The 21,548-nt window shown below is 40.1% G+C and overlaps 1 protein-coding gene across 3 annotated transcripts in view; it reads left to right on the top strand.

Annotated features, from left to right (window-relative positions):
* The first annotated feature begins 4,998 nt into the window (after positions 1 to 4,998).
* The window catches only part of SPATA6 (spermatogenesis associated 6), a 45,641-nt gene continuing 29,091 nt past the window's right edge, over positions 4,999 to 21,548 (top strand). The window contains exons 1-6 of one of the 3 annotated variants that reach the window (XM_037403917.1): positions 4,999 to 5,150; positions 10,675 to 10,812; positions 12,373 to 12,421; positions 13,304 to 13,345; positions 14,701 to 14,822; positions 19,338 to 19,418. In XM_037403917.1, the coding sequence (XP_037259814.1) occupies positions 5,103 to 5,150; positions 10,675 to 10,812; positions 12,373 to 12,421; positions 13,304 to 13,345; positions 14,701 to 14,822; positions 19,338 to 19,418 (480 nt within the window). In that variant the 5' untranslated portion in view covers positions 4,999 to 5,102. Of the gene's footprint in view, positions 5,151 to 10,674; positions 10,813 to 12,372; positions 12,422 to 13,303; positions 13,346 to 14,697; positions 14,823 to 19,337; positions 19,419 to 21,548 lie in introns of all 3 variants that reach the window. The other 2 variants (XM_037403916.1, XM_037403918.1) reach the window with 2 other exon arrangements.

Raw genomic sequence — 21,548 nt, forward strand, 5'->3', positions numbered from 1 at the left:
TTTGCTTTTTAAATGCAAAGCTGTACATACATAAGGAATAAAAAGCTCTAATTTATTCTGCAAAAGTGTTCATCAAGTGAGAGACAGGACTCTGGGAAAAGATTAAGAGCTTACATTTTTCATTTGACTTATTTCACATGAAATTTCATAGGGGATAAAATGATGGGAGGCAAAGAAGCAATGATATTTCTGTTTTATCTCTGTCTAAGGACCATAAATCTTTCTGAAGTATCATTAATTATAGCAGCGCCATTCACAATGCTATTGTTAAGGGTCTATCAGCAGTCCCATTATAAACCCCTATTTTCCGGGGTTTATAACTTAGAAGAATTTTGTTTCAGGCAAAAACTTTGCTGGGGCAATGTCTCCATCTGAGACAATTTTTAAAATATGCAAAACACAAAAGAAAGTGTTACCTCTTTTGAACTGAGTAAGGAAGAGCCCAGGAACTTTCTAGGGGTACAAAGCTAATGCTGCCTTGGCTGATTGTATCTGTACCATTTGTGAATTCATAAGACTAATTCATAGAAGTTCTCTCTTAGATGAATTTAGATCATTCCTTTACAACGCGAGTTTCCAATTACTACAACTGAATTCAAGATCAGGAATATTCCTCTAGTGGCTGTAATCAAATCAGATTTGATTTCTTCTTCAGCTGCAGCCAGCCAAGGAAGAATTTAGCAGACTTGGAAAACAGCTTACATGTTCAGAAAACTTCAGTGCCTTTAGGTCGCTTGCCTTTTTGTTTTTGTTGTTGTTGTTGTTGCAGGCACGACATACCTCAAGGATCAGTGAAGTTAATGGTATATCCACCAAAGCAAGTATGGATTTCGCAGCAATACAGCAGAACTGCTCTGTCGTGGCTGAGCCATGATGAAATGTTAAAGGGGCACTGAGTTTCTCCAGATGTGTAGTGAAAAATGCTCTTCACTAGGCACTAGTGAGACGGGGAGGGCACGGGGATGAAAGGTCACTGCTTTGCCTGCATAACAACACGACCAGGTGGCCTCTTGCTGTAGCACTTGTAGGTGCATCAAGGAAGCCTACAGCTCTGCCCAGCTGGGTCCTTGCACATAAAGAAAGAGCAAGATGCTCAATAAGACGGGATCGACAAAATCATTGTGGCCTTTTTCTAAAGCAATAGATATTAATGAGTGCTAACTTCTGGGCAACATTTTTTCCTGCTTTAAAGCAGAAAGATTAGATGAAAATGTATTTTGTGAAGAGTGTGCTGACACCCTCAGGTAATCTCCATCCTCCATCCTCATCAATAATCTAACACTCTACCTTCCCCATTACACTACTGTCTGCAGTAATGCAATTCACTTTGGTCCCCTTAGATCCTATTAGAATCTCTCACATTACAAAATTCTTCCAGCTCTGCTCTACAGTGTACTGGGATTGTTTAGTCTTAACTTCTGCTGGCTGTTTTCCTCAACTACAATTCTTTGCACAGGAATTGACTTTTGTGAACTGCACATTTAACCCAGCAGTGAGTGAGACGATCAAAATAAGTAATGCGTGTGGGTATTGTCCTGTGGGGTCCCTAAAGCACTCTGATTCTGCTTTGAACACTGTTGAATGTATCTTGTGATAATGAGTTCCACTATCTAAAGTACTTTCTTCTATCAGTTTTGATTGTGTTGTCTTTTAATTTCATTGCATGTGTCCTTTGAAAGGATAAATAGGCATGGGTAAATAGAAGAACCTATGTCTACATATTATTCAATCCCTTATGTACCTCTTCTGTATTACATCTTACTTTTCTCCTCTCCAAAGTAAAACAGTCCTAATGTTTTGTTTGTTTGCCTTTTCCAATACGGAAATCTTTCCATATCTCATAATTTGTTGCTGTTATTTGAGCAGATGTCTTCCTGGAATTCTCCACCATTATTAATGACAAGAGTATCGTACCCAGTGATGATATCTAAATAAAGGGCTCGACGTGCAGTAAGACACAGAGGTCTCTTCTGGCTGCTCTGTCAACATCAGGGGCTTAAAGTACGCAGAAACGGCTCTCTGACAACACTCGTAAGAACTAAAGCAGAAGGTGGAAAAATGGAAAGCTCCTTTATTTCCTGCATTCTTATGGCCAGAATGACTGTGCAGTGCCACTTTGCACCCAGAGTAATGCTTCCCAAGCTTAAGAAGAAAATCAGTCTTGGCTTCTTCGCAAGTGAGTCTCTGACCACATCAGTGATGTTAGACTTGCTCTCTGATCTCCAGTTTTATCTGGTCTAATCCTGTCTAACCCACAGTATTTTTTAGATTCTGAACTTTAGAATAGCCACTGTTTGCAAACCTGACTCTTTCCATTTTTCCCACTTTACCTGTTTTGTATCATATTTCAACAGACAGAAGCTTCTGAGGCCTGACTGTCATGAGCACTGCAACACTATGGTATAAATCTTGTGATAATTATCTTAAACTAGTGCAACCTCACTCTTTTATCATTTACCCTTGGCTGCAATGACAAAAATAAGAGCAGTATGGAATATTTTGACGACATCAGGGTTCTTCCATAGCAGGCATGTTGGAGGGCCTGGAGGACAGAAAAAAATGAAGCTCTTAAATGGAGGAGATTGCAAAAACCTCAGCATAATGCAAAGCTGTCATCCATGCTCTTTTATTACATGGAACTAAGTATAAGTAGCGTTACAAGAAGATTTACTTTTGTTAAAGCAAAGCAATTCATATGCTTTCACAGCAGGGAAACTTTATAGCAGTTAAAACCTCAGGTCTATTAAAGTACCATCCACTTTCTGTGGTTTTGCTTATCAGCTTTGCTTATTAGCAAACGGATTTGTGCTGCAAGTCAGGGTTTCCCGTTGTCTCCCAAATTCCTGCATCATTGCTCCCGCAGTGCAAATGTAAGAGTGCATCATGCATTTCATCGTAGTGAGAAGGTCCAGATGGATCTCACACTGGTGCAGAAAGGGCTGCAGAGGAAACATTGCAGCAGCAGCCTTTCTTTCCAAGGCCCAGCAGGGCAAAGTGGCAGAAACTGCGCAGACCAGAGGGATGGAGAAGCATTTCTGTGCAGAGTGCATATCCCTGCAGTCTACCCCAGATTTTCCTTGGTTTAACACAGAAAAGCATTGGAATTTATTGCTGCCTTATCACTTTGGAGAAGCTTTCTGTCCTGCCTTGCGCTTCTTTTGCAAGGGTTATAAAGTACTTCTGTTCCAGGGCACTGCACATGGATATTAAATTTTCATCACAAACATGATGCCATTTTTGATTTCGGCATTTATCTATCTTCTGTTCTTATATGGCCGCACTTACCATAATATCTCATACTTCACAATCTTTAACACATTATTTTTCCCTCTAAAAAGCATGTATATGAAAGGTAACCGAAAATAAGCAATAAACCATTTAAATACTGTTACCATCTGGGGCTATGGATTTTTGAGAATTTTCTTCTCATTAACCCTGGAACGCTATTCATAACCTTGAGACTGATAATGCAAAGGAAATTATTTTATCCAAGTGTCAACCCCTCCTTAATATATGTATTAGAGGTCTGTGATTCAAAAATGAGTCTTTTACAGGCCCCAAATACAGACTCCTGTCTTTTGCTCAGACAAAAAAAGTCACATTAATGAAAATAAGACCTGCATTTCCAGTCACTTTTTATTTCAAAAGATTGGAATCAAGTATTAGTAGTGGTATTTAATCCGTCTATAGATTTCACTATTGTCTGCACTGACATATTCTGTTCTCTGTATAGTTTCCTTTTTAAAAAAATATTTTAAATCAAAACATATTGAGAATGCCATTTCTTTCCAGATCACTTAGCACGATTCTTCTTTGCGAGTGTAAAATTAAAACAAAGCAAGCCATGGGATGCATTTGAGCCGCTGCTCTCTTTTGGAAGCAATTCAAATTGTCCAGAGTTCCTCTCACCATCTACAGCTGTACTTGTGAATTTGGAAATAATATGTAAAAGTTTACACCCCCTCACAGTACGAGGCTGAAATTAATCGCAGTTGCCAAAACATAAAGTCAGATTATTTTGGTGTTATATGTGTTTGTAAATACTCTGAGAACAACTTAGCATCAAAGATATTGGCATCAAAATCAGTGGCACAAAATCTGGATTTGTCTAGTAATGTAAGCAGGAAAGTAGGCATGCAAAGGTAAGTTTCAGGTATGTGTGTAGAGACATGCCTCTATAGATGAGACTGGTCAGAATACACCACATCCACTCTGCATCTCACCCACAAGGGACACTAAAACAGGGTCCTCAAACAGTCAAAAGCACTCAAATGCCTAAACCAGGATGTAGGTGAAATCCAAGCACACTCAAAAGCAAAAACCAGGTCAAAAACAAGTATGACAGTCCAGTCGTTTTTAGCTGTTAAACCCTGTTGCTGTGTTAAACTTCGTGTCCCCCTCTTCGGAAAGCATGGCTCTCCTGGCACCTTACGCAGGAGGCCCGGGAGGCCAGAGGGTTACAGGCACATCCGACCCTTGTGCTCCTTTCAGATGCCCCACAGCAGCGCTCCCCGAGCGTGCGGCCTGCCCGGCTCCCAGCACTCCGCCGGCCGCTTTCGGGTTCGCACCAGCGGCCCAGCTCTGCGCACAGCACCCGCCAGGGTGACAGGCTGTCCTGCAGGGCGCGGAGGGACGGGAAACCGTTCCGCTTCTGGCAGGCCCCGGCGCGGGAGCGCTGATGGGCCGCGCGCGCTGGGACGGGACGGGGCACGCGGCGGAACAGGGCATTGTGGGAAGGGGCAGCTGGCGGTGGCGCAGGGCACTGTGGGAAGGGCAGGCGCGGCCGCGCAAAGCATTGTGGGAGTCGTGGGGGAGCGCGGGCCGTTGCGGGAGGTGGGGGCTGAGCCGGCGGGGCGGTGCGGAGCGGAGCGGAGCGGGGCGGAACGGCAGCGCAGTGGGGCGGAGCGGGGCTGGGCGGCACCCGCGGGAGGCGAAGAGCCCGGCCCAGCCCCGCCGCAGCCCGCCCGCGGGGGATGGCGCGCAGGCGCAGCGCGCGCGGCCGGAAGGCCCCGGTTGCCGTGGCAACGGCGTCGGCCCCGCGGCGCGGCGGAGCCGGAGCGGGGCCGGGGATCCGGCGGGCCCCCGGCCCAGCCCGGCCGCCCATGCCGCGCACAGCGCTGCGCTGCGTCCTGCAGCTGGACGTCCGCTCGGTGAGTGCCCGGGCCGCGGGTCCCGCCGCCCTCGGCCGGGGCGCGGCGGGCCGGGCTGGAGGGGAAGCCGCGCTCTGCCCTTCCGGCGCCGCTTCCCGCCTCGCCGCTCTGCCTCAGCCGCCGACACCTTCTCTCCCGGCCTGGGGTTTCCTCAGGGAGGCTGGTCTGGGCCCCGTTGCCGAGCGGGGGGCCGCCCTCCGCCAGAACTGCCGCTCAGGCTGGCTCCTGGGCAGCTTCTGCCCCTCTTGTGTGCGCATCCTCCGCCGGCCCGACGCTGTGCCCCTGCTGCTGCTGGCAGCAGGCATGCTCCTTCATAGTTCTCGCTTTCCTGTGGAAACGGTCTTTTTTAAGAGACACTGATTTTAGGGAAGCTGTACGGTGTAGGAAAAGCACTCTTGAAAAAAACAGAGCAAACCCTCCCCCCAGGAAACAGCAGCTTGCACGTGGCATATGCGCCCCTGTGAGCGATGAGGTGTCTGTGAGGGGCTGGATGTGGCACTGGGCAGCTCTGAAGCACCTGGTTGCTACATGGGTGTGTGCATGTGTGCGCATGTGTGTGGGGTCAATAGGTGTGAAAGTGGAAAGTTTTTACGTTAATCGTGTTCCTTTGTGCACTTTGCAAAGTTTTCTACTTACATGCAGGCTGGGAGTAAATAAGAGTCTGTATCATGATAACTTTTAAGAAGTAGCTGCAGTAGACAGTGCTCTGTTACTCTGGTCGTTGTACACCCTGGTCGCTGTATTCCAGAGGTTAGACCTCCTTACGGGGCAAGTGCTGCCAGAATACTTGCTGCTGAAAGGAAAACCTGAGGTGCCATCCAAAAAATTCAAGTGAAGATCTTGAAAGTATGTATGGGGAAACAGACCTGGTATTCATGATTGCTCGGCCACAGTTGTTCCCAAAGTTGTGTGGCTGCTCTAAAATAGAGCTGTGAATTTCTACACATAGATGGTGAGGGTATCACCCTAATGGTGATGCTGTGCGGCCTCAACAGCTAGTGTTCGTCTTCATAATGCAAAAGCCTCCTTGTTCCTAGAAAGTAGATGTGCTTTCCTTTTCTACTCCTACTGCTGTGAGCTATTTGTGTGCCAGGAGAGCGTACAGGGAAGGTGTTCCCCCCAGGGTCAGGCTTCTTCAGTTGTTGGGTATTTGTTACTCACCCTGCTCTCAAGGCTACAAATAATAGTGGAAAAGGGCAGAACAGGAAATAGACAACACAGGTCTGGGTGGCCCTTCCAACACACGTGAGTCATTCAGTTATATCCATGCTATGCTATATAATTTCTCTCAGATAACCCTTTAACAAGTGTATTTAGCCTGGTTTTTGAACCACTTGTTTTTTCCTTTTTTTTTCCCCACTGGAGCCTACTTCAGCATTTTACTCCTGTGATGGTTTGAAAACTTTCCAGCGTGAATTTCCTTCTGGTTAGTTGATGCCCTACTCTTAGAGAAATATCAGCACTGGTCTTTCACTTAAATAATTTTTTTTCCTTCCTTGGTGTTTGCTCTCTGGATGTATTTTTTGGGCAATTGTTCCATCATTCTACAATTGATCTTTATCAGCTAAAGAGACCTGGTTCTTCTGGTAGTATTTTGTGTGATAGTCTCACCAGTCTTCTGATCATCTTAGAGATGGGTGCTACTCTTCTGATTTGAATGTGCATTGATCAGGATCAGTATCGAATTCCGCATTCCAGATGGGATCACCCTGTTGCCTTAGGTGACGTCGGGAAAAACATCCGATATTCATCCTATATGTCTTAATAGTAGTCTCTTCACAGCTGCACAGCAGTTATGCTGTCATTTATTTACACACTCGTCATCTTCCCCTCAGAACAACGCTGAAGGTTAACCCCCTCAGTGAAAGCAAAAGCTTGTTAATACGCAGTAGGTGCATCTCCTGTCCATTACTGTGATCCCACAAACAGGTTTTTCTGTATCTTTTTCTTGACCTCTGATGATTTCTGGTTTTTAATTGGAAACATTTTATGAACACGCTCTGACTTCCTGTGTCAAGGTCATTAAAAATATTAAAATGCTTGAATCCCAGGATATATAGAGTAACATTTTTAATAGTAACCCTCAGCTTGATACCTCCCAGTATTGCACATTATTGATGCTGTCCTTTGACCAGTTCTGTACCACTTTAGGACTTTCATACTAACTCCCATCTTCTGCATCATAAGTAATAATTTCTCATGTGACACCATATGATATCCTTTGTCCAGAAAACAGACTTTCAAGAAAAAGTCAAATTTTGCTTGATTGATCTATTTTTATGGAACATGTGCTGCTGTGCTTTTTTCTAGTCATGTTTCCCTCCATATCTTTATTCTTTACTTTTGCATATTTAATCTGATTGATGGGGTTATAATTTTTCAGCTCTCTCTTTCTGCCTCACGTGGCCTTATGTTTGTTATTTTTCAGCAGATAGTACTATCCTTGTCTTCATAACATAGGTTTTATTTATGTATAGATTCAGCAAAAAAATGACATTCTTTTAGAACCTAAGCTGACTATGATGGAGCCTTGCCTTGGCTCCTTGGTCCAGGCGTGCATATTGGGTAACTTCTGTTTCCATCATTCATTCTTTTTTTTTTTTTTTTGCTCCTGTATTAAGTATCATTAAAACCAAGGAAAAATATTCAGTTGTGTTTGGGACATAGATATGTTTTCACATCTTGGTTGATTTATCCTACAACCACTTGTTTTCTCCTACTTCACTTTATTTGTGACTGAAGTCTTGTCCAAATTTCTGATTCCTTTTCCTGTTCTTTTACAATGCTCTGCATATTTCTCAACCCTCTTTGCAACCTATCCCCTTGTGTCAGAAGCTCTGTCCTCTTTGGTTTTCCCTTGCTTTAGGATACAGATGGGGTTTGTTCCTTTTGACTTAATGAAATTCCAAGATCTTTTCCGATCTGATTCCACCGGCTCTTTGGTTTATCTCACTGCTAGCTTTCTTCATTTCTGAAAGACTGCTCTTCTAAAATGGAAAACCTTAGTTAAAGACCTTATTTGGTTTATCCTGCCATTAATTGAAATTGAATAATTCATGATTGCTCAGGCTGAGATTTCATTGTTATTTGTTCTTTTGAGACTAATTTTGGTGCCTACCTCTGCTGCTGGCATTTAGATTGCTTATGTAGCAACAGAATGAAATTCACATTATTCTTCATGCCATTGCTACATGGAGAATTCACAAATGTGGCAGTGAAGGTAGGTAAAGCTTTAAGCACTAAGATGAATTAATAGCATTGTGGATTACTGCCGGGTAAGGAGACTAAAATGGCATCTCTTCACACTGAGAAGATTATTTTTGCAACTCTTAAGTCTAAAATGCTATTCTGTCTAGAAGCTTGCACTCAGCAGAAGTTAATACTGTCCATTGCCCTTCATAGGGAACTCTTCTTGTTTTGATGGTAAGGGGCAATTAAGGGGAATTTCCAAGGCCTGCCTCTTTCATTGGTTACATGTGCAGCTACAGTTTTAGGACTGTGTGTTACGAACAAATGCCATAGGGGGTTGTGTATCAGTAGAATTCTGTTCTTTTCCATGAAATGAATTCACTGATTTCTTAATTGCTATTTATGATGTCCCAGCAATACGGCTGGTACACATTCTCCATCCTCCTGGGAACTGCAGCAGAGAAGTCCAGGGGAACAGTGTCCTAGACATTGATCCTATGTATAATATATCAACATATGTCTTCCTGGTTAGTTGTAAGATCAGTTCTAACTGCAGCATTGATATCCCGCTTCCTTAGCTGATCCATAGATAATACTCCTACAGCTTTTAAAATGGTCCCTCATCCTGCCTGAACAGTTTTAAGTCAGATAAGAGCTTCAGTTTGTGTCTTAAGTGTTGTTCAGCTCCATGCATCACATACTACAAGATTTCGTGAACTGCAGTTATATACATGTCATTCATTTTTGGAGCTGGTTTAAAGTTACGTGAACAGGTAGACTTGGTGTTCCAGCCCAGGCAGTGAATTGTGCAGTTTGTCTCGATGATAGTAGAAGCACAAGTTCCCACGTGTGCTGTCTTGCCACACATGTTGATTTGTAAGAGATAGCCAGAATAAATGGCACCTGTTGTTTGCAGTTTTGCCCTCTCTGATGTCTTTAAACCTCTTACTTTTCATCTCAATAAATAGGCAAATATTGGTTGCCTTCTCTAAGGTGAAAGGCAGGAAACCCCAGCTAAAAGGGATTGCAAATTCTACAAAAATGTCAAGAAAAAAAGTGAGAACTAAGCTAATATGGCTTGTAGGATGTAGTTTGGGGGATCTTGCTTTGTATGAATGAAATCTGTCTCTCACTCCTATTCACATTTGCAACTGCATGAGTGTCACACAAGCTGTTTAATGCTTGACAGTTTGTTTCAGTTGGGGTATATATTATACTAGCACTTTTCTTGCAGATTTGAAGTCCTCATTTACATGGAGAGGAAACCCTTTTTTTCCTCTCCTTGGATATTTAGGAGTAAAGCACTATTTTTTTAGCTTATACTGCATCTATAATAATCTATCACACATTGGTTTCTGTTATTTCTTTCACCAGAGGCTGTTTTCCTGCTGTTTATATAGGTTTTTTTTTTTAAATCCAGTTAGGATTTCTGAACTAAAATGTTCATTTGGGAGTTGGAGACTGTAACCAAAGCACTTATTTTAATTCCTGTCACTCTCCTCCTTTGTCTTTCTACCTGGCAATTGAAAGTCTGAACACTTTCTCTAGCAACCTTATGTTGGAAGAGACAACCTCATATTTATTATACGGTGATAAAAAGTGTGCAGTAGAACTGAAGTGAAAGGTGACAATTCTCTGGCTGAGTAATAGAATAAAACCACATGGCTTGGAGAAAATAGCAAATAGTTTTGCAATGAGTTATGTACATCCTTGCAGTGAAAACATGAGTAAGAACTTCTGATGTTCTTCAGAGCTTTAAAAACATGCCAACTTCTTACTTAAAGAACAAGAATTTTCCGGAGAAAGTTGAGAGATTAATGTCAGTATCTGGCAACCTAATGCGGAGCCTTCCCTGCCTTGAATACGGTCCAAGGTGGCCAAACATTTCAGACAAAACTTTTTGCCATGTGTCTGATAGGAACGGAACTACAGTTGCTTTTTCTCATGTATGTATTAGAAGGCAAAGGTAATACAGTATTTGCAAATAAACTTGCCCTTTTTGGTGGCTGGACAAAGTATGGATATCTAAGCATATACATTTACCAGCTTCATTCTCTCTGTAGTTAGGCTAAAATTTGCATGGGTTTTTGTGTCTTGACATCACATAGACTTCATTCTACATGACTGTTCATATAGAACCTGATGTAACAGTTTTTCCTGGTCAGTCTGTACAAACAGAATTGCTTTGGAAAATATTTTTTTTTCACTTTAGTCTGTTAACATCTGACTCTTCGAGGTCAACCATTTCAGCCTTGACTATTTCATTTTTATCTTGAAAACAGCCATTACTTCTATAACTAAAGTCCAGTTTGTTTAATGAATGTTACTCTTACAGATAACTTGTCCCGGAGTGCTGCTGAAAGACAAAGAGGAACTTTATCTCAGTGTCTCTGTATTTGGGCAGTACAAAAAAACTCAATGCGTCCCTGCAGTGTTTCCACTCCTCTTTCAAGAAAAACTAGTATTTGAAAAGGTAAGATAATGTCAAGAGCTAATACAAGCCAAATAAAACCCATCCCAAACTCCACAAAAACTCACTGCAAAATCCCTGAGCACAAGTAATCACACTGAGAATGGCGTAGTGTTGTAACTCCTGCTTCTCTTCAGCACAAAGGAGGTATGTGCCTGTATTATGCACACAGTGACTCAAGAATTATGCGTACTGAATATTATAATGTATGATGAGACTTTTTAGGTATTTGTTCATATTTTTGCGAACTGTCCTTTTTCAGTGTCTGTTTTCCTGGCGTGGAAGGAACTGAACATTGTTGTTCTAAAAATTATGGCAAGGTGAAGAACAAAGGCTATACGATATAGGAGAGTCAACTTAATTTAGTAGAAAGATAGAATAGCAGCTCAAGCCTTTTTGGTGACATCTTTCTCCCTTTGAGATACTTTTTTCATGGTTTGTCACCAGAATTCCCAGGTTGGTACTCTGGCCTTATAATTTATAGTTGTTTATCACATATTCTGAGTCCCTACTAGCTTCATTATTAGTTCCACAGGGATAATGAAACACAGTATCGTACAGATATGATCCGGCTTCTTGACTACCTATGAATAATAATACTTTGCCCTTTCTAGTTCTTTTCCGTTAAGCATCCCCTAGCACTTTGAAAACCAGGCTGAGTAAACATCAATGATGCTCTAGTGATGTGGGTGAGATGCAGTGATAATTTCAGCAGCTGCTGAAGAGTAAAAAAGACTATAGTTCTTTAAAGTTGAACGTACCACAAACTAATTGAGGGAAAGGTACTGAATACTGTTTTCAGTGTAATTTAGGGGAACTCCAAGACACCAGGATCTGTTTACAGAAGAGGTGAACAAGAGAGCTGAGAATAGTATGTCATCTTCAAAATAGCTGTTAGTGGTCTAGATACTTGTGGAGCACCAGTACGTGATGTTTTTTAGTATTTGGTACCTTGAACCGCAAAGTGATCTACACCACTCTGCTGAGACTTTTGTACAGAATTAGGGGGAAGTCTATTACCTGCTGAATATCCAGTGCAATGAGCCCGCTATTCCTTGCTATCTATTCACATGGGATTCAGGTTATAAAAAACCCTGAACAGTACTATCTACATGGATAGTCACTTCCATGAAAATGAAGCTTAAAGCATTGCTTATATATTAAAGAACATATTCATCATCTATCAGAATTCTAGTGCATTCAGGAATTCACCTTTCTCTCTTGAAATTTTCTCAGACAATAGTTATCTCTACATGTTCAACTCTTCACAATACCTCCTAATTTGAATATGGGGAGGTAACCCTGAATGGCTAGACAGCACGTGACAAGAACTGCTAGCTTTCAATGAATTTGATCATGTACCAAATTATAATTTCAGTTTCCTTTCCTTTTTCCAGTGGGATAGGACTCTTTGTAACCATCTTGTCAAGAAATAATATTTTTTTTCCCTTCTCTTTCCCCAGAGGTCCATCTGATGACATTAACTGTGTCATTATTATTATTAGAGGTCCATCTGATGACATTAACTGTGTCATTATTATTATTTATTTATTTATTTTCCAGGCATTTGCTGATATAGTTGATCCTGGAGACCTTGTGGAGTTACTGGAATGTAGGTTCTGTTTTTTATGTATACTGCATTGTATGCCTTAATGTCATGCATGTATGGGCTCGAAACGTCCAAAATGTTTTTAAAGTATCTGATACTTTTTTCAATCAGGAGCCTGTTCTCTGAAAATCTAGTGGATAACCAATATAGTATATCATGTACTAAATCAGTAGGACCCTGGCACTAGTGGGTTTTCGGTATAGATTTGTTCTAAGTTCAGGCAGAGTTTTTTTACTATCTTTGGTGACTAGTAACTTAACCAAAATACTGTTATCTAACAAAATGCCTCTAGAAATGTATGCTACATGCTTTAGAACAGGAAAAGGGTAAAATGTCATAATTAATGAAAAAGCCAGCTAGTTTTCCAGATAGGTAATGGATTCCTTTATCTGATCATTTATTTGATTAATTTTCAAATTATGTAAGCATAAATCTTTGCTTTTTTTTTAATTATTCCTTTCTTTTTTTAAGAAAATTACTTATTTTGCAACATATGGAGCATAATGAATTATAGTGAGACAACAGTGACCCTGAACTCAAACTCCAGGAATATGTTTCCTCATACTGGGAGTTACCTGAAAAAGTGGCAAAACTTGCATCATCTTCTTTAAAAGAAGGACTCATTTGGCAGCGGATAGAACTTACCAAGTTCCAAGTCACATTTAGAGTTGTCATTTGTACACCGCTAATGCAATTGTATTCATCTGTGGTATTTATGCAAGCTGTTTTTAATTTTCACTTGGTGGTGGTTTAATGGAAATAGTGCAGCTAAGTACAGTGCTATGAAGCTTAAATCAGTGAGCTGTTTCTCTTGTTTTTTGACTCTGAGAATTACTTTCCATTTTAGGTTTTTTTAACTCACGGAAAAACTTTTTTACTTTGTAGATGACACAGCAGTACTTGAACTAATACAGCTTGTTCCTCCAGGTATTGTATGTCTCTTCATAAATTATGCAATGTAATAGGTGAATTTCCATGAGGACATTGCCCATTACAGCACAATCACTTTTTCCAACACACAAACAACATAGAAAGCTCTTCAGCAAATAGTCCTCTGAATATAAAATATTAATAGATCAAGAGGATCTCATTCTTGAAAGAGAATAATAACTGAATATTGAAATGTACCATACTCAGACTTAGAAAAGTGATAATATTTTTAAAATGGAAAATAAACTGGAATCATCCAGTGCACACTTATTAACTGCATCACAATTCACTTGCAAAGTGGCTGTCTGTGAAATTTCAGAGTGCATAATCTTGCTCTCAGAATGACACTTTTTTTCCCTTCCATTTTAATGGTGACCATTGGGAAAACTCTTATCCTCACTGTAAGTATTATGGGTCTCCTGGGATATGTGAAGATAATAAATAGCGATTTGTCATACTTCTGTTATTGGTTTGTGTGATTATAAAAATCTATTTTAATGAAATTCAAGTGTTCCCATGAATAATGTAAATCTGCGTTTTATTGGAAATAAAGTCAAGTTTTAAAGAGGACTCATTTGGAAACTGTGGTATTAAAAGCACTCTCACTTGTCCTTAGTACTTTCAAGGAAAAGATTGCACCTCTCAGGTGACTCGCCACACTGTTTACTTGAAGAAACGTACTGAATGTGGATTTTTGTCGTGGGAGGGTAAAAGGTCTTGCATAAGGAATTTAGTTTCAGGGGTCAAAGACAGGTGTGATACAGCCCAACATGAGCTGATGAGATGACTGTGCTAGCACAATATAAATTTGTTTATAATATATGTTCAAGGTTTTTAAAATATTTTTTTTAAAGTAGCAAACCAGAATAATAGAAAATCTTGAGATAAAGATTTTGATGTTGCTTACATTTCTTTCTTACTACTCTGCCTACTATTAGCACTGCTGTTAGTATTCTGTAATATGGAATGATACAGCTTTCCATTAGGGATTGGCTGCCATTAAAAAAAATACTGATTTCTTCTGTGGCATGGAAGGGAAAGAAAGAGGAAAACTACTGAAGAATTGTCTAGAGAAAACTTCTCATATGTCTCTTACAGCACAGTTAACACAATCTTCTTTTATTTTTACACAGTAACAGTGAAACATACTTTCAGAGTAGATTCTGCACATTGCTGCTGCTGATTTAACTTGATGAGGTTATTTCCTAGGGTGATATGATTTTTAGAGCCATGCTGTTAATTTGTAAAGAACAAAATTTATCGTAAGTTTCAGTATGGTCTTGTGTGTGGCATCTGTACTACATGGCTTTGTCTATTTTCCAATTAAAGTATATATATTTTCTTTTTAGTAGGGAAAATTCTAGCTACGTATGAAGAAAATACAAGAGATTTCCTGTTCCCTGACCCTAAGCTTACCCATGGGCACCACGGTTTAGATCGTGAGATTTTAATGAAGAGGTCCTCTTCTTTTACAGTGAGTGAATATCTTTGGATTATATTTGCGATACAGTGTGTTTCACTGAAGAAACCCCTTGAACTACTTCAAATGAAAAGCAATTACTTCTAACAGATTTTGCCATTTCAGGTGTTGAATGTACAAATCCACACAGCTGAACTTTGGTGAAGGTATAATCTTTTTGAAAATTCTTCAAGAAATTATTTAATGTGAAAAAGTTAGTTTCCACTTGGTTTGCAGTGTGGCACCATGACGGACGGGTCTTCCATTCAGTTTAATCTGTGGTGCAATTGGTAGTTGAAGGGATGCAAGAGAAGAGGAGATGTCGTATCACCACCACGGTTCTCAACAGATAAACCGTGTAACCCTCCTCCTCAGTCTCTCTTTGTAGCATTCTGTTTCAGACCATTTTTGGTGCTGTTTAGGACAGTGACAGTCAGTACAAATTTACAGTGCTATGCCATCTGACCTGTAGCGGGTAACTGAAATTTAGCTTAGTGCTGCATGATTGTTTTTCAGTTCCAAAGCCTGTTTCTTATGGTCTGTTCAGGACATTCACGCTTATTTAATAACTAGTCTTTTCTACAGTTTCAAAAAAGCTATGATAAACAGCAACTAATTGGCAGAATGAGTGCAATGAATTAATGCTAATTTTCTGGAGATAAGGGCTCAAGTACATAGTAAATGAAAATGAATTAATCTCGCACTGCCCTTTCATAGAGTTTGACTGTTGAATCTTAGGTGTCAGTGGAATAACTCAGAAAGGTACTTCAAAGATGATGGTGCTGATGTGGGAGATTTGTTTTGAGGTTTGTTTTGTTTGTCTTACTTTGGTTATGTTTTACTGGTGGGTTGGCAGGACATTTGGATTGGGAAGAGAGCGACTCGGTTGCCCTGTCTGTTGTGACTGGATTAAAAGCACATGGCAGGAGGGAGATGCTAACTTAGAAGTCACTGGTGTCTTTTAGCTGGTATAATCTTTCCCCTGCAAGGGCAACCTGGAAATTGCCCAGTCACTTGCAAGTAGAAGTGCTAATTTGATATGTAATGCTGTGTTACATTTGAATGAATTAAAGCTGTGATTTTGCCATAGCAAATATCTAGTTCTGCAGCAGCTTAAACTCTACCTGCAAAAATAAATGTTATTTTTGGCCGTACCATCTCTTTCATATAGCTTATCCTATGCATGTTAGTGGTGGCTGGAGAGGGAGTGGGACTGTATTGCTTTCATATTACTTATAGAATAGGTGCTTTCCTTGTGCTGAGGAAGGATAGATAGGGAGCTAGTAATAAATGAGGTGGTATTGGCAAAATTATTTCAGATTTTTTGTAAATGCAGTATAATGAATCTTTGTAGAAGCAGAGCCACTAGAGAAGTTTGAGGGTTTTTTGTTGGACTGAGGCCTTCAATACAAAAATTAAGCGGTTTCTACTGAAGAGAAGGTGGCATAATTTGTGAGCTGTGAGAAGATGGGACCAGAGTCATTTGGATGTGTAACTGAATAATGACATTGTAGTACCTTTAAAAAGTTGACTGATGTAAGACGGAAATGTACTTCTGTGTCCTTGGGAGCAGTGTAAATGAAATTCATCTCTGCCCAGGAACAAGGACTGCAGAAGCATCTGTTGCTGTGTTCCATCTCCATCACAGAAGGAACAGTTTTAAGAAAGGATTTTGACATAGTGACCCCATTTTCAGGAATAATAAAGAAGCTGTGTTTGATGGAATTGGAGGGAGGATCCCAAAAAGTCTTGTGGTTCCTCTCCTCACTTGCCAAATGGGATAGCTGTGAGAGGATTTTTACCTCCAGTAGAAATATAATCTCAAATGCCTCCATCTTATAGTGTTTCCTAAGCTTTGCTGGCATGTATCTCCTGCTAACTCTGTCAGTACCGAGCGCTGAATATGAATGCTAAGCAAAAGGGAAAGTGTTAAACAAGGTCGTGAGAACCCTCACGTTATTCCTATACTAGTCAAGCCATGTTCTTCCCACATGAAAAATTATTTATAGCTAGCTGAGATGTTGAGTATTTTTGACTGACAGCTGTGCTTCAGTGGCACTTTGATTCCCAATAAATTTTCCTTTTATTAAAAAATAAAGGTAGCAACAGCAAGTTTACGGTTGTGGAGTTCAGATAGGCAGTGACAAGCGGTGTCTGATTAACACTGCTAATCTGCCAGTTGGAAGGAATCCCAAGTTGAGAGGATCAGAACTCCTCCAGAAATCTGGCACTTGACTGATAATGTCTCTGGCTAAATGTCTTATGAGGCTTACAAACACAATACGCATACAAGATGTGCCTCAAGTTATCTCTCCTGGTCCAGTGTTGCCCAGCTGAGGCTTTTTGCTGGCTCTTCTGTATTTCTTTGCAACCCTTGCCTTTAAGAATATGTTTAAGCTTTGACTGGTGATGCTTCTTACAGACGTTCTTATCTCCGTTCCCCACCCTCATGCAGTATTTGCCATGTTACTTATAACAGTTTCTTTTTAGTCATGCTATTGTTGATTAGCATACCAATACAAGACCTTCTATTATATACATATATACTTTTTTAAGCTACAGGCTTGTACTCACACACACCAAAAGCACATAGTAGATTTGGTTTTGAGCTTGTGTTATAAATATTAACCACCTTTACGGTTTTCCTGTGATCAAATTAATATTATGTCCATATCACTTCTATGTAATGACTGGTAGAGAAGGACTGATAAGCCTTCTCAGGGCTGCAGGCACCGCTGAGCCAGAGACAGAAGAACAGATCCCAAAAACTTTCTGGCTGGGTTTTCATTCACAGATATGTTGGGGGCTATATGGCAGTGTTTATGTACTACCGTACTGAATATCCTTCAGCAACCCCTAATTTGGGAACTGCAGAAAACAGAACTCGGATTCTGTTGGCCTGTAAGTTACCTGCCTATGTTTGCAAGTGCCATCTCGTATTCCCTCTCCACAAACTATTTCTCCCAAGAAACCATGGTTTTGTGTGATTTGTGCGATTATGGTTTGTTTTTTTTTAAGCTATGAACCTTTAACAATTCTGAAATTATTCCCAGTCTCTGTAAGAGCAGTAGGTGCTCTGTTGTTGCTTTTTATAGAAGACTTACTAATTTTGATGTGTCCTTTTAAAAATTGTTGATAGCACTTGACAATTCATTAGTAATAAAAATGAGCTGATTAAAGACAGTCAGCTTTAAAATCTCTTTTATATGCCATAACTTGACTTCATTGGATCCTGGACTATGTTAATTGCTATGATTGAGCTTTCTTGGCATTTTTGTCATTTCATTTCCATATTCTAATCTGGGGCCAGATCATATTCTCTTATGGAAAATCAGTGTTTAGGTAGGTGGTGGAGAATAGTTTGGCTCAGCAGTAGTCTTCACTCATGAAATTCCTGGTAATACTTAAGAATGTAGGGCAGAGCCACAGACAGACCAGCTCCTTTTCATTTCTCAGTGATTCTGTATGTTCATGTGCAAATGCCCATGCACACAGATGCCTCGGGGCAGCAAACTCTGTCCATGTGGAAAGAAGAGAAGGTAGAAAGTTCTAGGGACACTTGGTTCTGTCTTTGCTTCTGCAGAGCTGTATAAGATGCACATAGATGATTCACGCTTGTTTATAGCATATGTGGCCTTTAGTTCTTTTATGCCTTTTTTAATGTTGCTGTTTTGGGAAATACCACTTGTGTCTCGTAATCTCTGCCATTTACACCCAGTGATTTTTTTGTATGTTGGCCAATTCTAGCTAAATTTAACAGGAAATAGAGCTCTCAGAGGTATTACGTTTCTAGACATCGCTGCAGTAAAAGAAGATGAGTTGAACAGAAACTGTTAGCTACATAAAGATGAAGGGACTTGCTGGCCATTAGTATATGTGTGCTATTGACCAGGAGGCCCAGCTGGGACCCACTGATTCCAAACTGGTCAAACTAGGGCTGCCTCTTGGCAGCCACATGTGTAAGAGGAGACTGAGAGAAAGTTGTATGTGGTTATAGAACATGGGAGACAATCTACAGAAATCAGACTTTGCTCTAATGGCTACAGACTAAAGGGTATTCTTGATCATATTGTTAGAAATTTATTTTATTTGCAGTGTAATTTACTTATTTCAAAATGTTTTTACAAAAAAGGTTGCACAATTGAGACTACTTATAAATAAGTTCCCAAAGTTAGTGTTAGTGAAACTTCTAGAGCATGACTGGAATTTTTATTGATGCTATATAGTATGGCATGAAAAATCTTTAAAAGTGCTTTTGACAAAAAAATGTATTGAAATAAAAGTCAGACCTTAATTGTTGTACGAAAGCAATATAATCATGTGTAATTGAATTGTCAGAAATGCAAATGTTAGCATCTTGACATTTACCATTGCTGTTCTGTCTTTTCTAATTATCTTTATTAAAGGCTGAAATTAACAAAGGAAATGGCTGAAAATTAGGAATGGTTTGTTACATTAGGTGACATTTACTTCTTTGATACCCTTTATCTTGAGTTGGAGCTTGATGTTCAATTATTGTCTCTCTTCTAGGGAATTGCACCAAAATTGAGATTTTCTACAAGCTCCCTTATTACGCAAAGTCTGTTAAGCCCAGGAAGGAGTCACATACAGGTTAGCATAATTTAATTGTTTGCAATTTAATTTCTAGATTTAATATTGATAGCCTTGGTTCCAATTTTTGCATGTGCTGCTCACTTCAAACTTTTCTCATTCTTTTGTTGTGGTTAAAGCAGTTATCATGGGTGCTTGACAACTTGATTAAATTTTTAATCAAGTATGAGTAAAGAGTGGGTTTGGTGCATGACAGTAAACGCTGAGAGTTCCTTGAATCTGAAACAATTATCAGCTGCTATGTTCTATGATCAGCTGAAGTGTCAATCCCTGGTGTATTTGTAGGTGGGAAGATGCCTTTTCACCATTTCTCACTGACACTTAAAATTAAGGACAGTGAAAGCTAGGTGAAGTCAGAGAAGGTACATTATCAAAAACAAACCCATTAATTTAATTGTTTTCCATAACAGTATCAGTTACAGTAATGGAAATGAAGATTATGTTGAAAAGACTGTCACCAATATTAATCTGCAAATGCTGCTTCTGCCATGAGCAAAGTTAAAGGTGAAGTAGCTGAAGAGACCTGTGGGGGGAAAAACCCTCTGATGTGTTTGTTCATTTGGTAGTGCTCTTTGGTCTCATGGATTGGAATTTTGGTTGGGTTTGCTGTCACATAAAATTACTCTTTTACATCCTCCTTTTTCTACTATATTATTGAAAATGGTGCAGCATCATTAGAACGGAATGGTTGTTAGGAAGGCTTGTGTGCAAAGACAGTTAGGTAACTGACCAGTTTGTGGCATTGCTGATGATCTGAGAAGATTCTTTCAAATTTAGCAAACGAAAGGTATTGAGACGCTTGGATAAGGAATTTAAAAAAATCAGTGACAATTGTCACTGTCAGAAAACTAACTTCACTGAAGGTGACTTCAATAAGGGCAGTTTGATTTAAAATTTAAGATGTCCTTAAAAGTACTGAATATGTTATGAATGGCATATCAAATTTGCATGTGTTGTATTGAAGGTCTAGTTTCATGATTGGTGTAAGCCAGAAGAAGCACAGCCTACTCTGGTGAAATTGAAATTAATCTTAGAGAATTAGGTCTGGTTTTGTTTGGGCCAGTTCCATACTCTGGCTTGCTACCAGCTGCCTCAGTGCTAGTACAGGCGTGAGAAGGACGGTGCTTCTGAACAGTCTGTGTGATGCCAGGTTCAAACTATGTCGATGCGAAAACAAACACGCAAGCTCAGCCTGGTTCGTGGCTGGGTGTAAAGGAAAGGGCTTGAAGACAAGCTGGACGCCGTTTCTGGGGTCCTCAGAACTGAAGGAGTGCATGCAACATTCAGATTGAAGACTAACGTTAACTTTCTCAAGCTTGAAAAGATACTTCTAACAGGAAGGAAAGTCTTCCCATACCATTTTTATTATCTTTTTTTATAACCTGTGAATTTGGGCCAGATTTGACAAAAGAACCTAATTATCCATACTGCAGTATTCGAAGTTAAAACACGCTGCTGACTAAGTAGCCCGATAAGAGTTGTATAATCAGGAGTGTCTTGACCTATAAAGCTTGTAGAGTAATTGAATGCTCATTGAATGCCAGGAATTACAAAGGAATGATAATGTATTTCAAACAAAACTTCAGTGTTGGGAACAGTTTCCCTGAATTTGAAATTGGTCACCAAAAAAGTTATTTGGAGGGGGTATCATTCCTGATTGATATGTAGGCTTTGCTGGCGACAATAACAAAACCAACAGCACCAACACCATCCTGTCTGGTGGGAAGGGAGGTGGTGAGGTTGTTTCTTCACTTTCCTTGATTCTGCTATATGTAGGTATTTTGAAAGTAGTTATCGACTCAGACTTAAGACAATATTTTTTATAAGTTTTAGCTACAAAATCCATATTTTATATGTCAAGTGCCAGTTGTACAAATAAAAAGCTGCTTTACCTCTTCCTTTGCAAAAGTATTCACATGATTTGAGAGGATCTTTGGAAGATGGCCTTTGAAGTTGTTGGGGGGGGGGGTTGTTTCTGGTTTTTTTTGGGGGGGTAGCTTTTTTAACTAAACATAGCTTCTTGATCGTAACTCTTTAAAGAACTAGTAAATTCACTGTGATCCAAGAAAATGCAAATTTCAGAGAATGTAATTGCACTTGTTGTGAGGCTTTAGGCCACTCAACGCATAT

Source organism: Falco rusticolus, chromosome 11 (assembly GCF_015220075.1).
Source record: "Falco rusticolus isolate bFalRus1 chromosome 11, bFalRus1.pri, whole genome shotgun sequence".
NCBI lineage: Eukaryota > Metazoa > Chordata > Aves > Falconiformes > Falconidae > Falco > Falco rusticolus.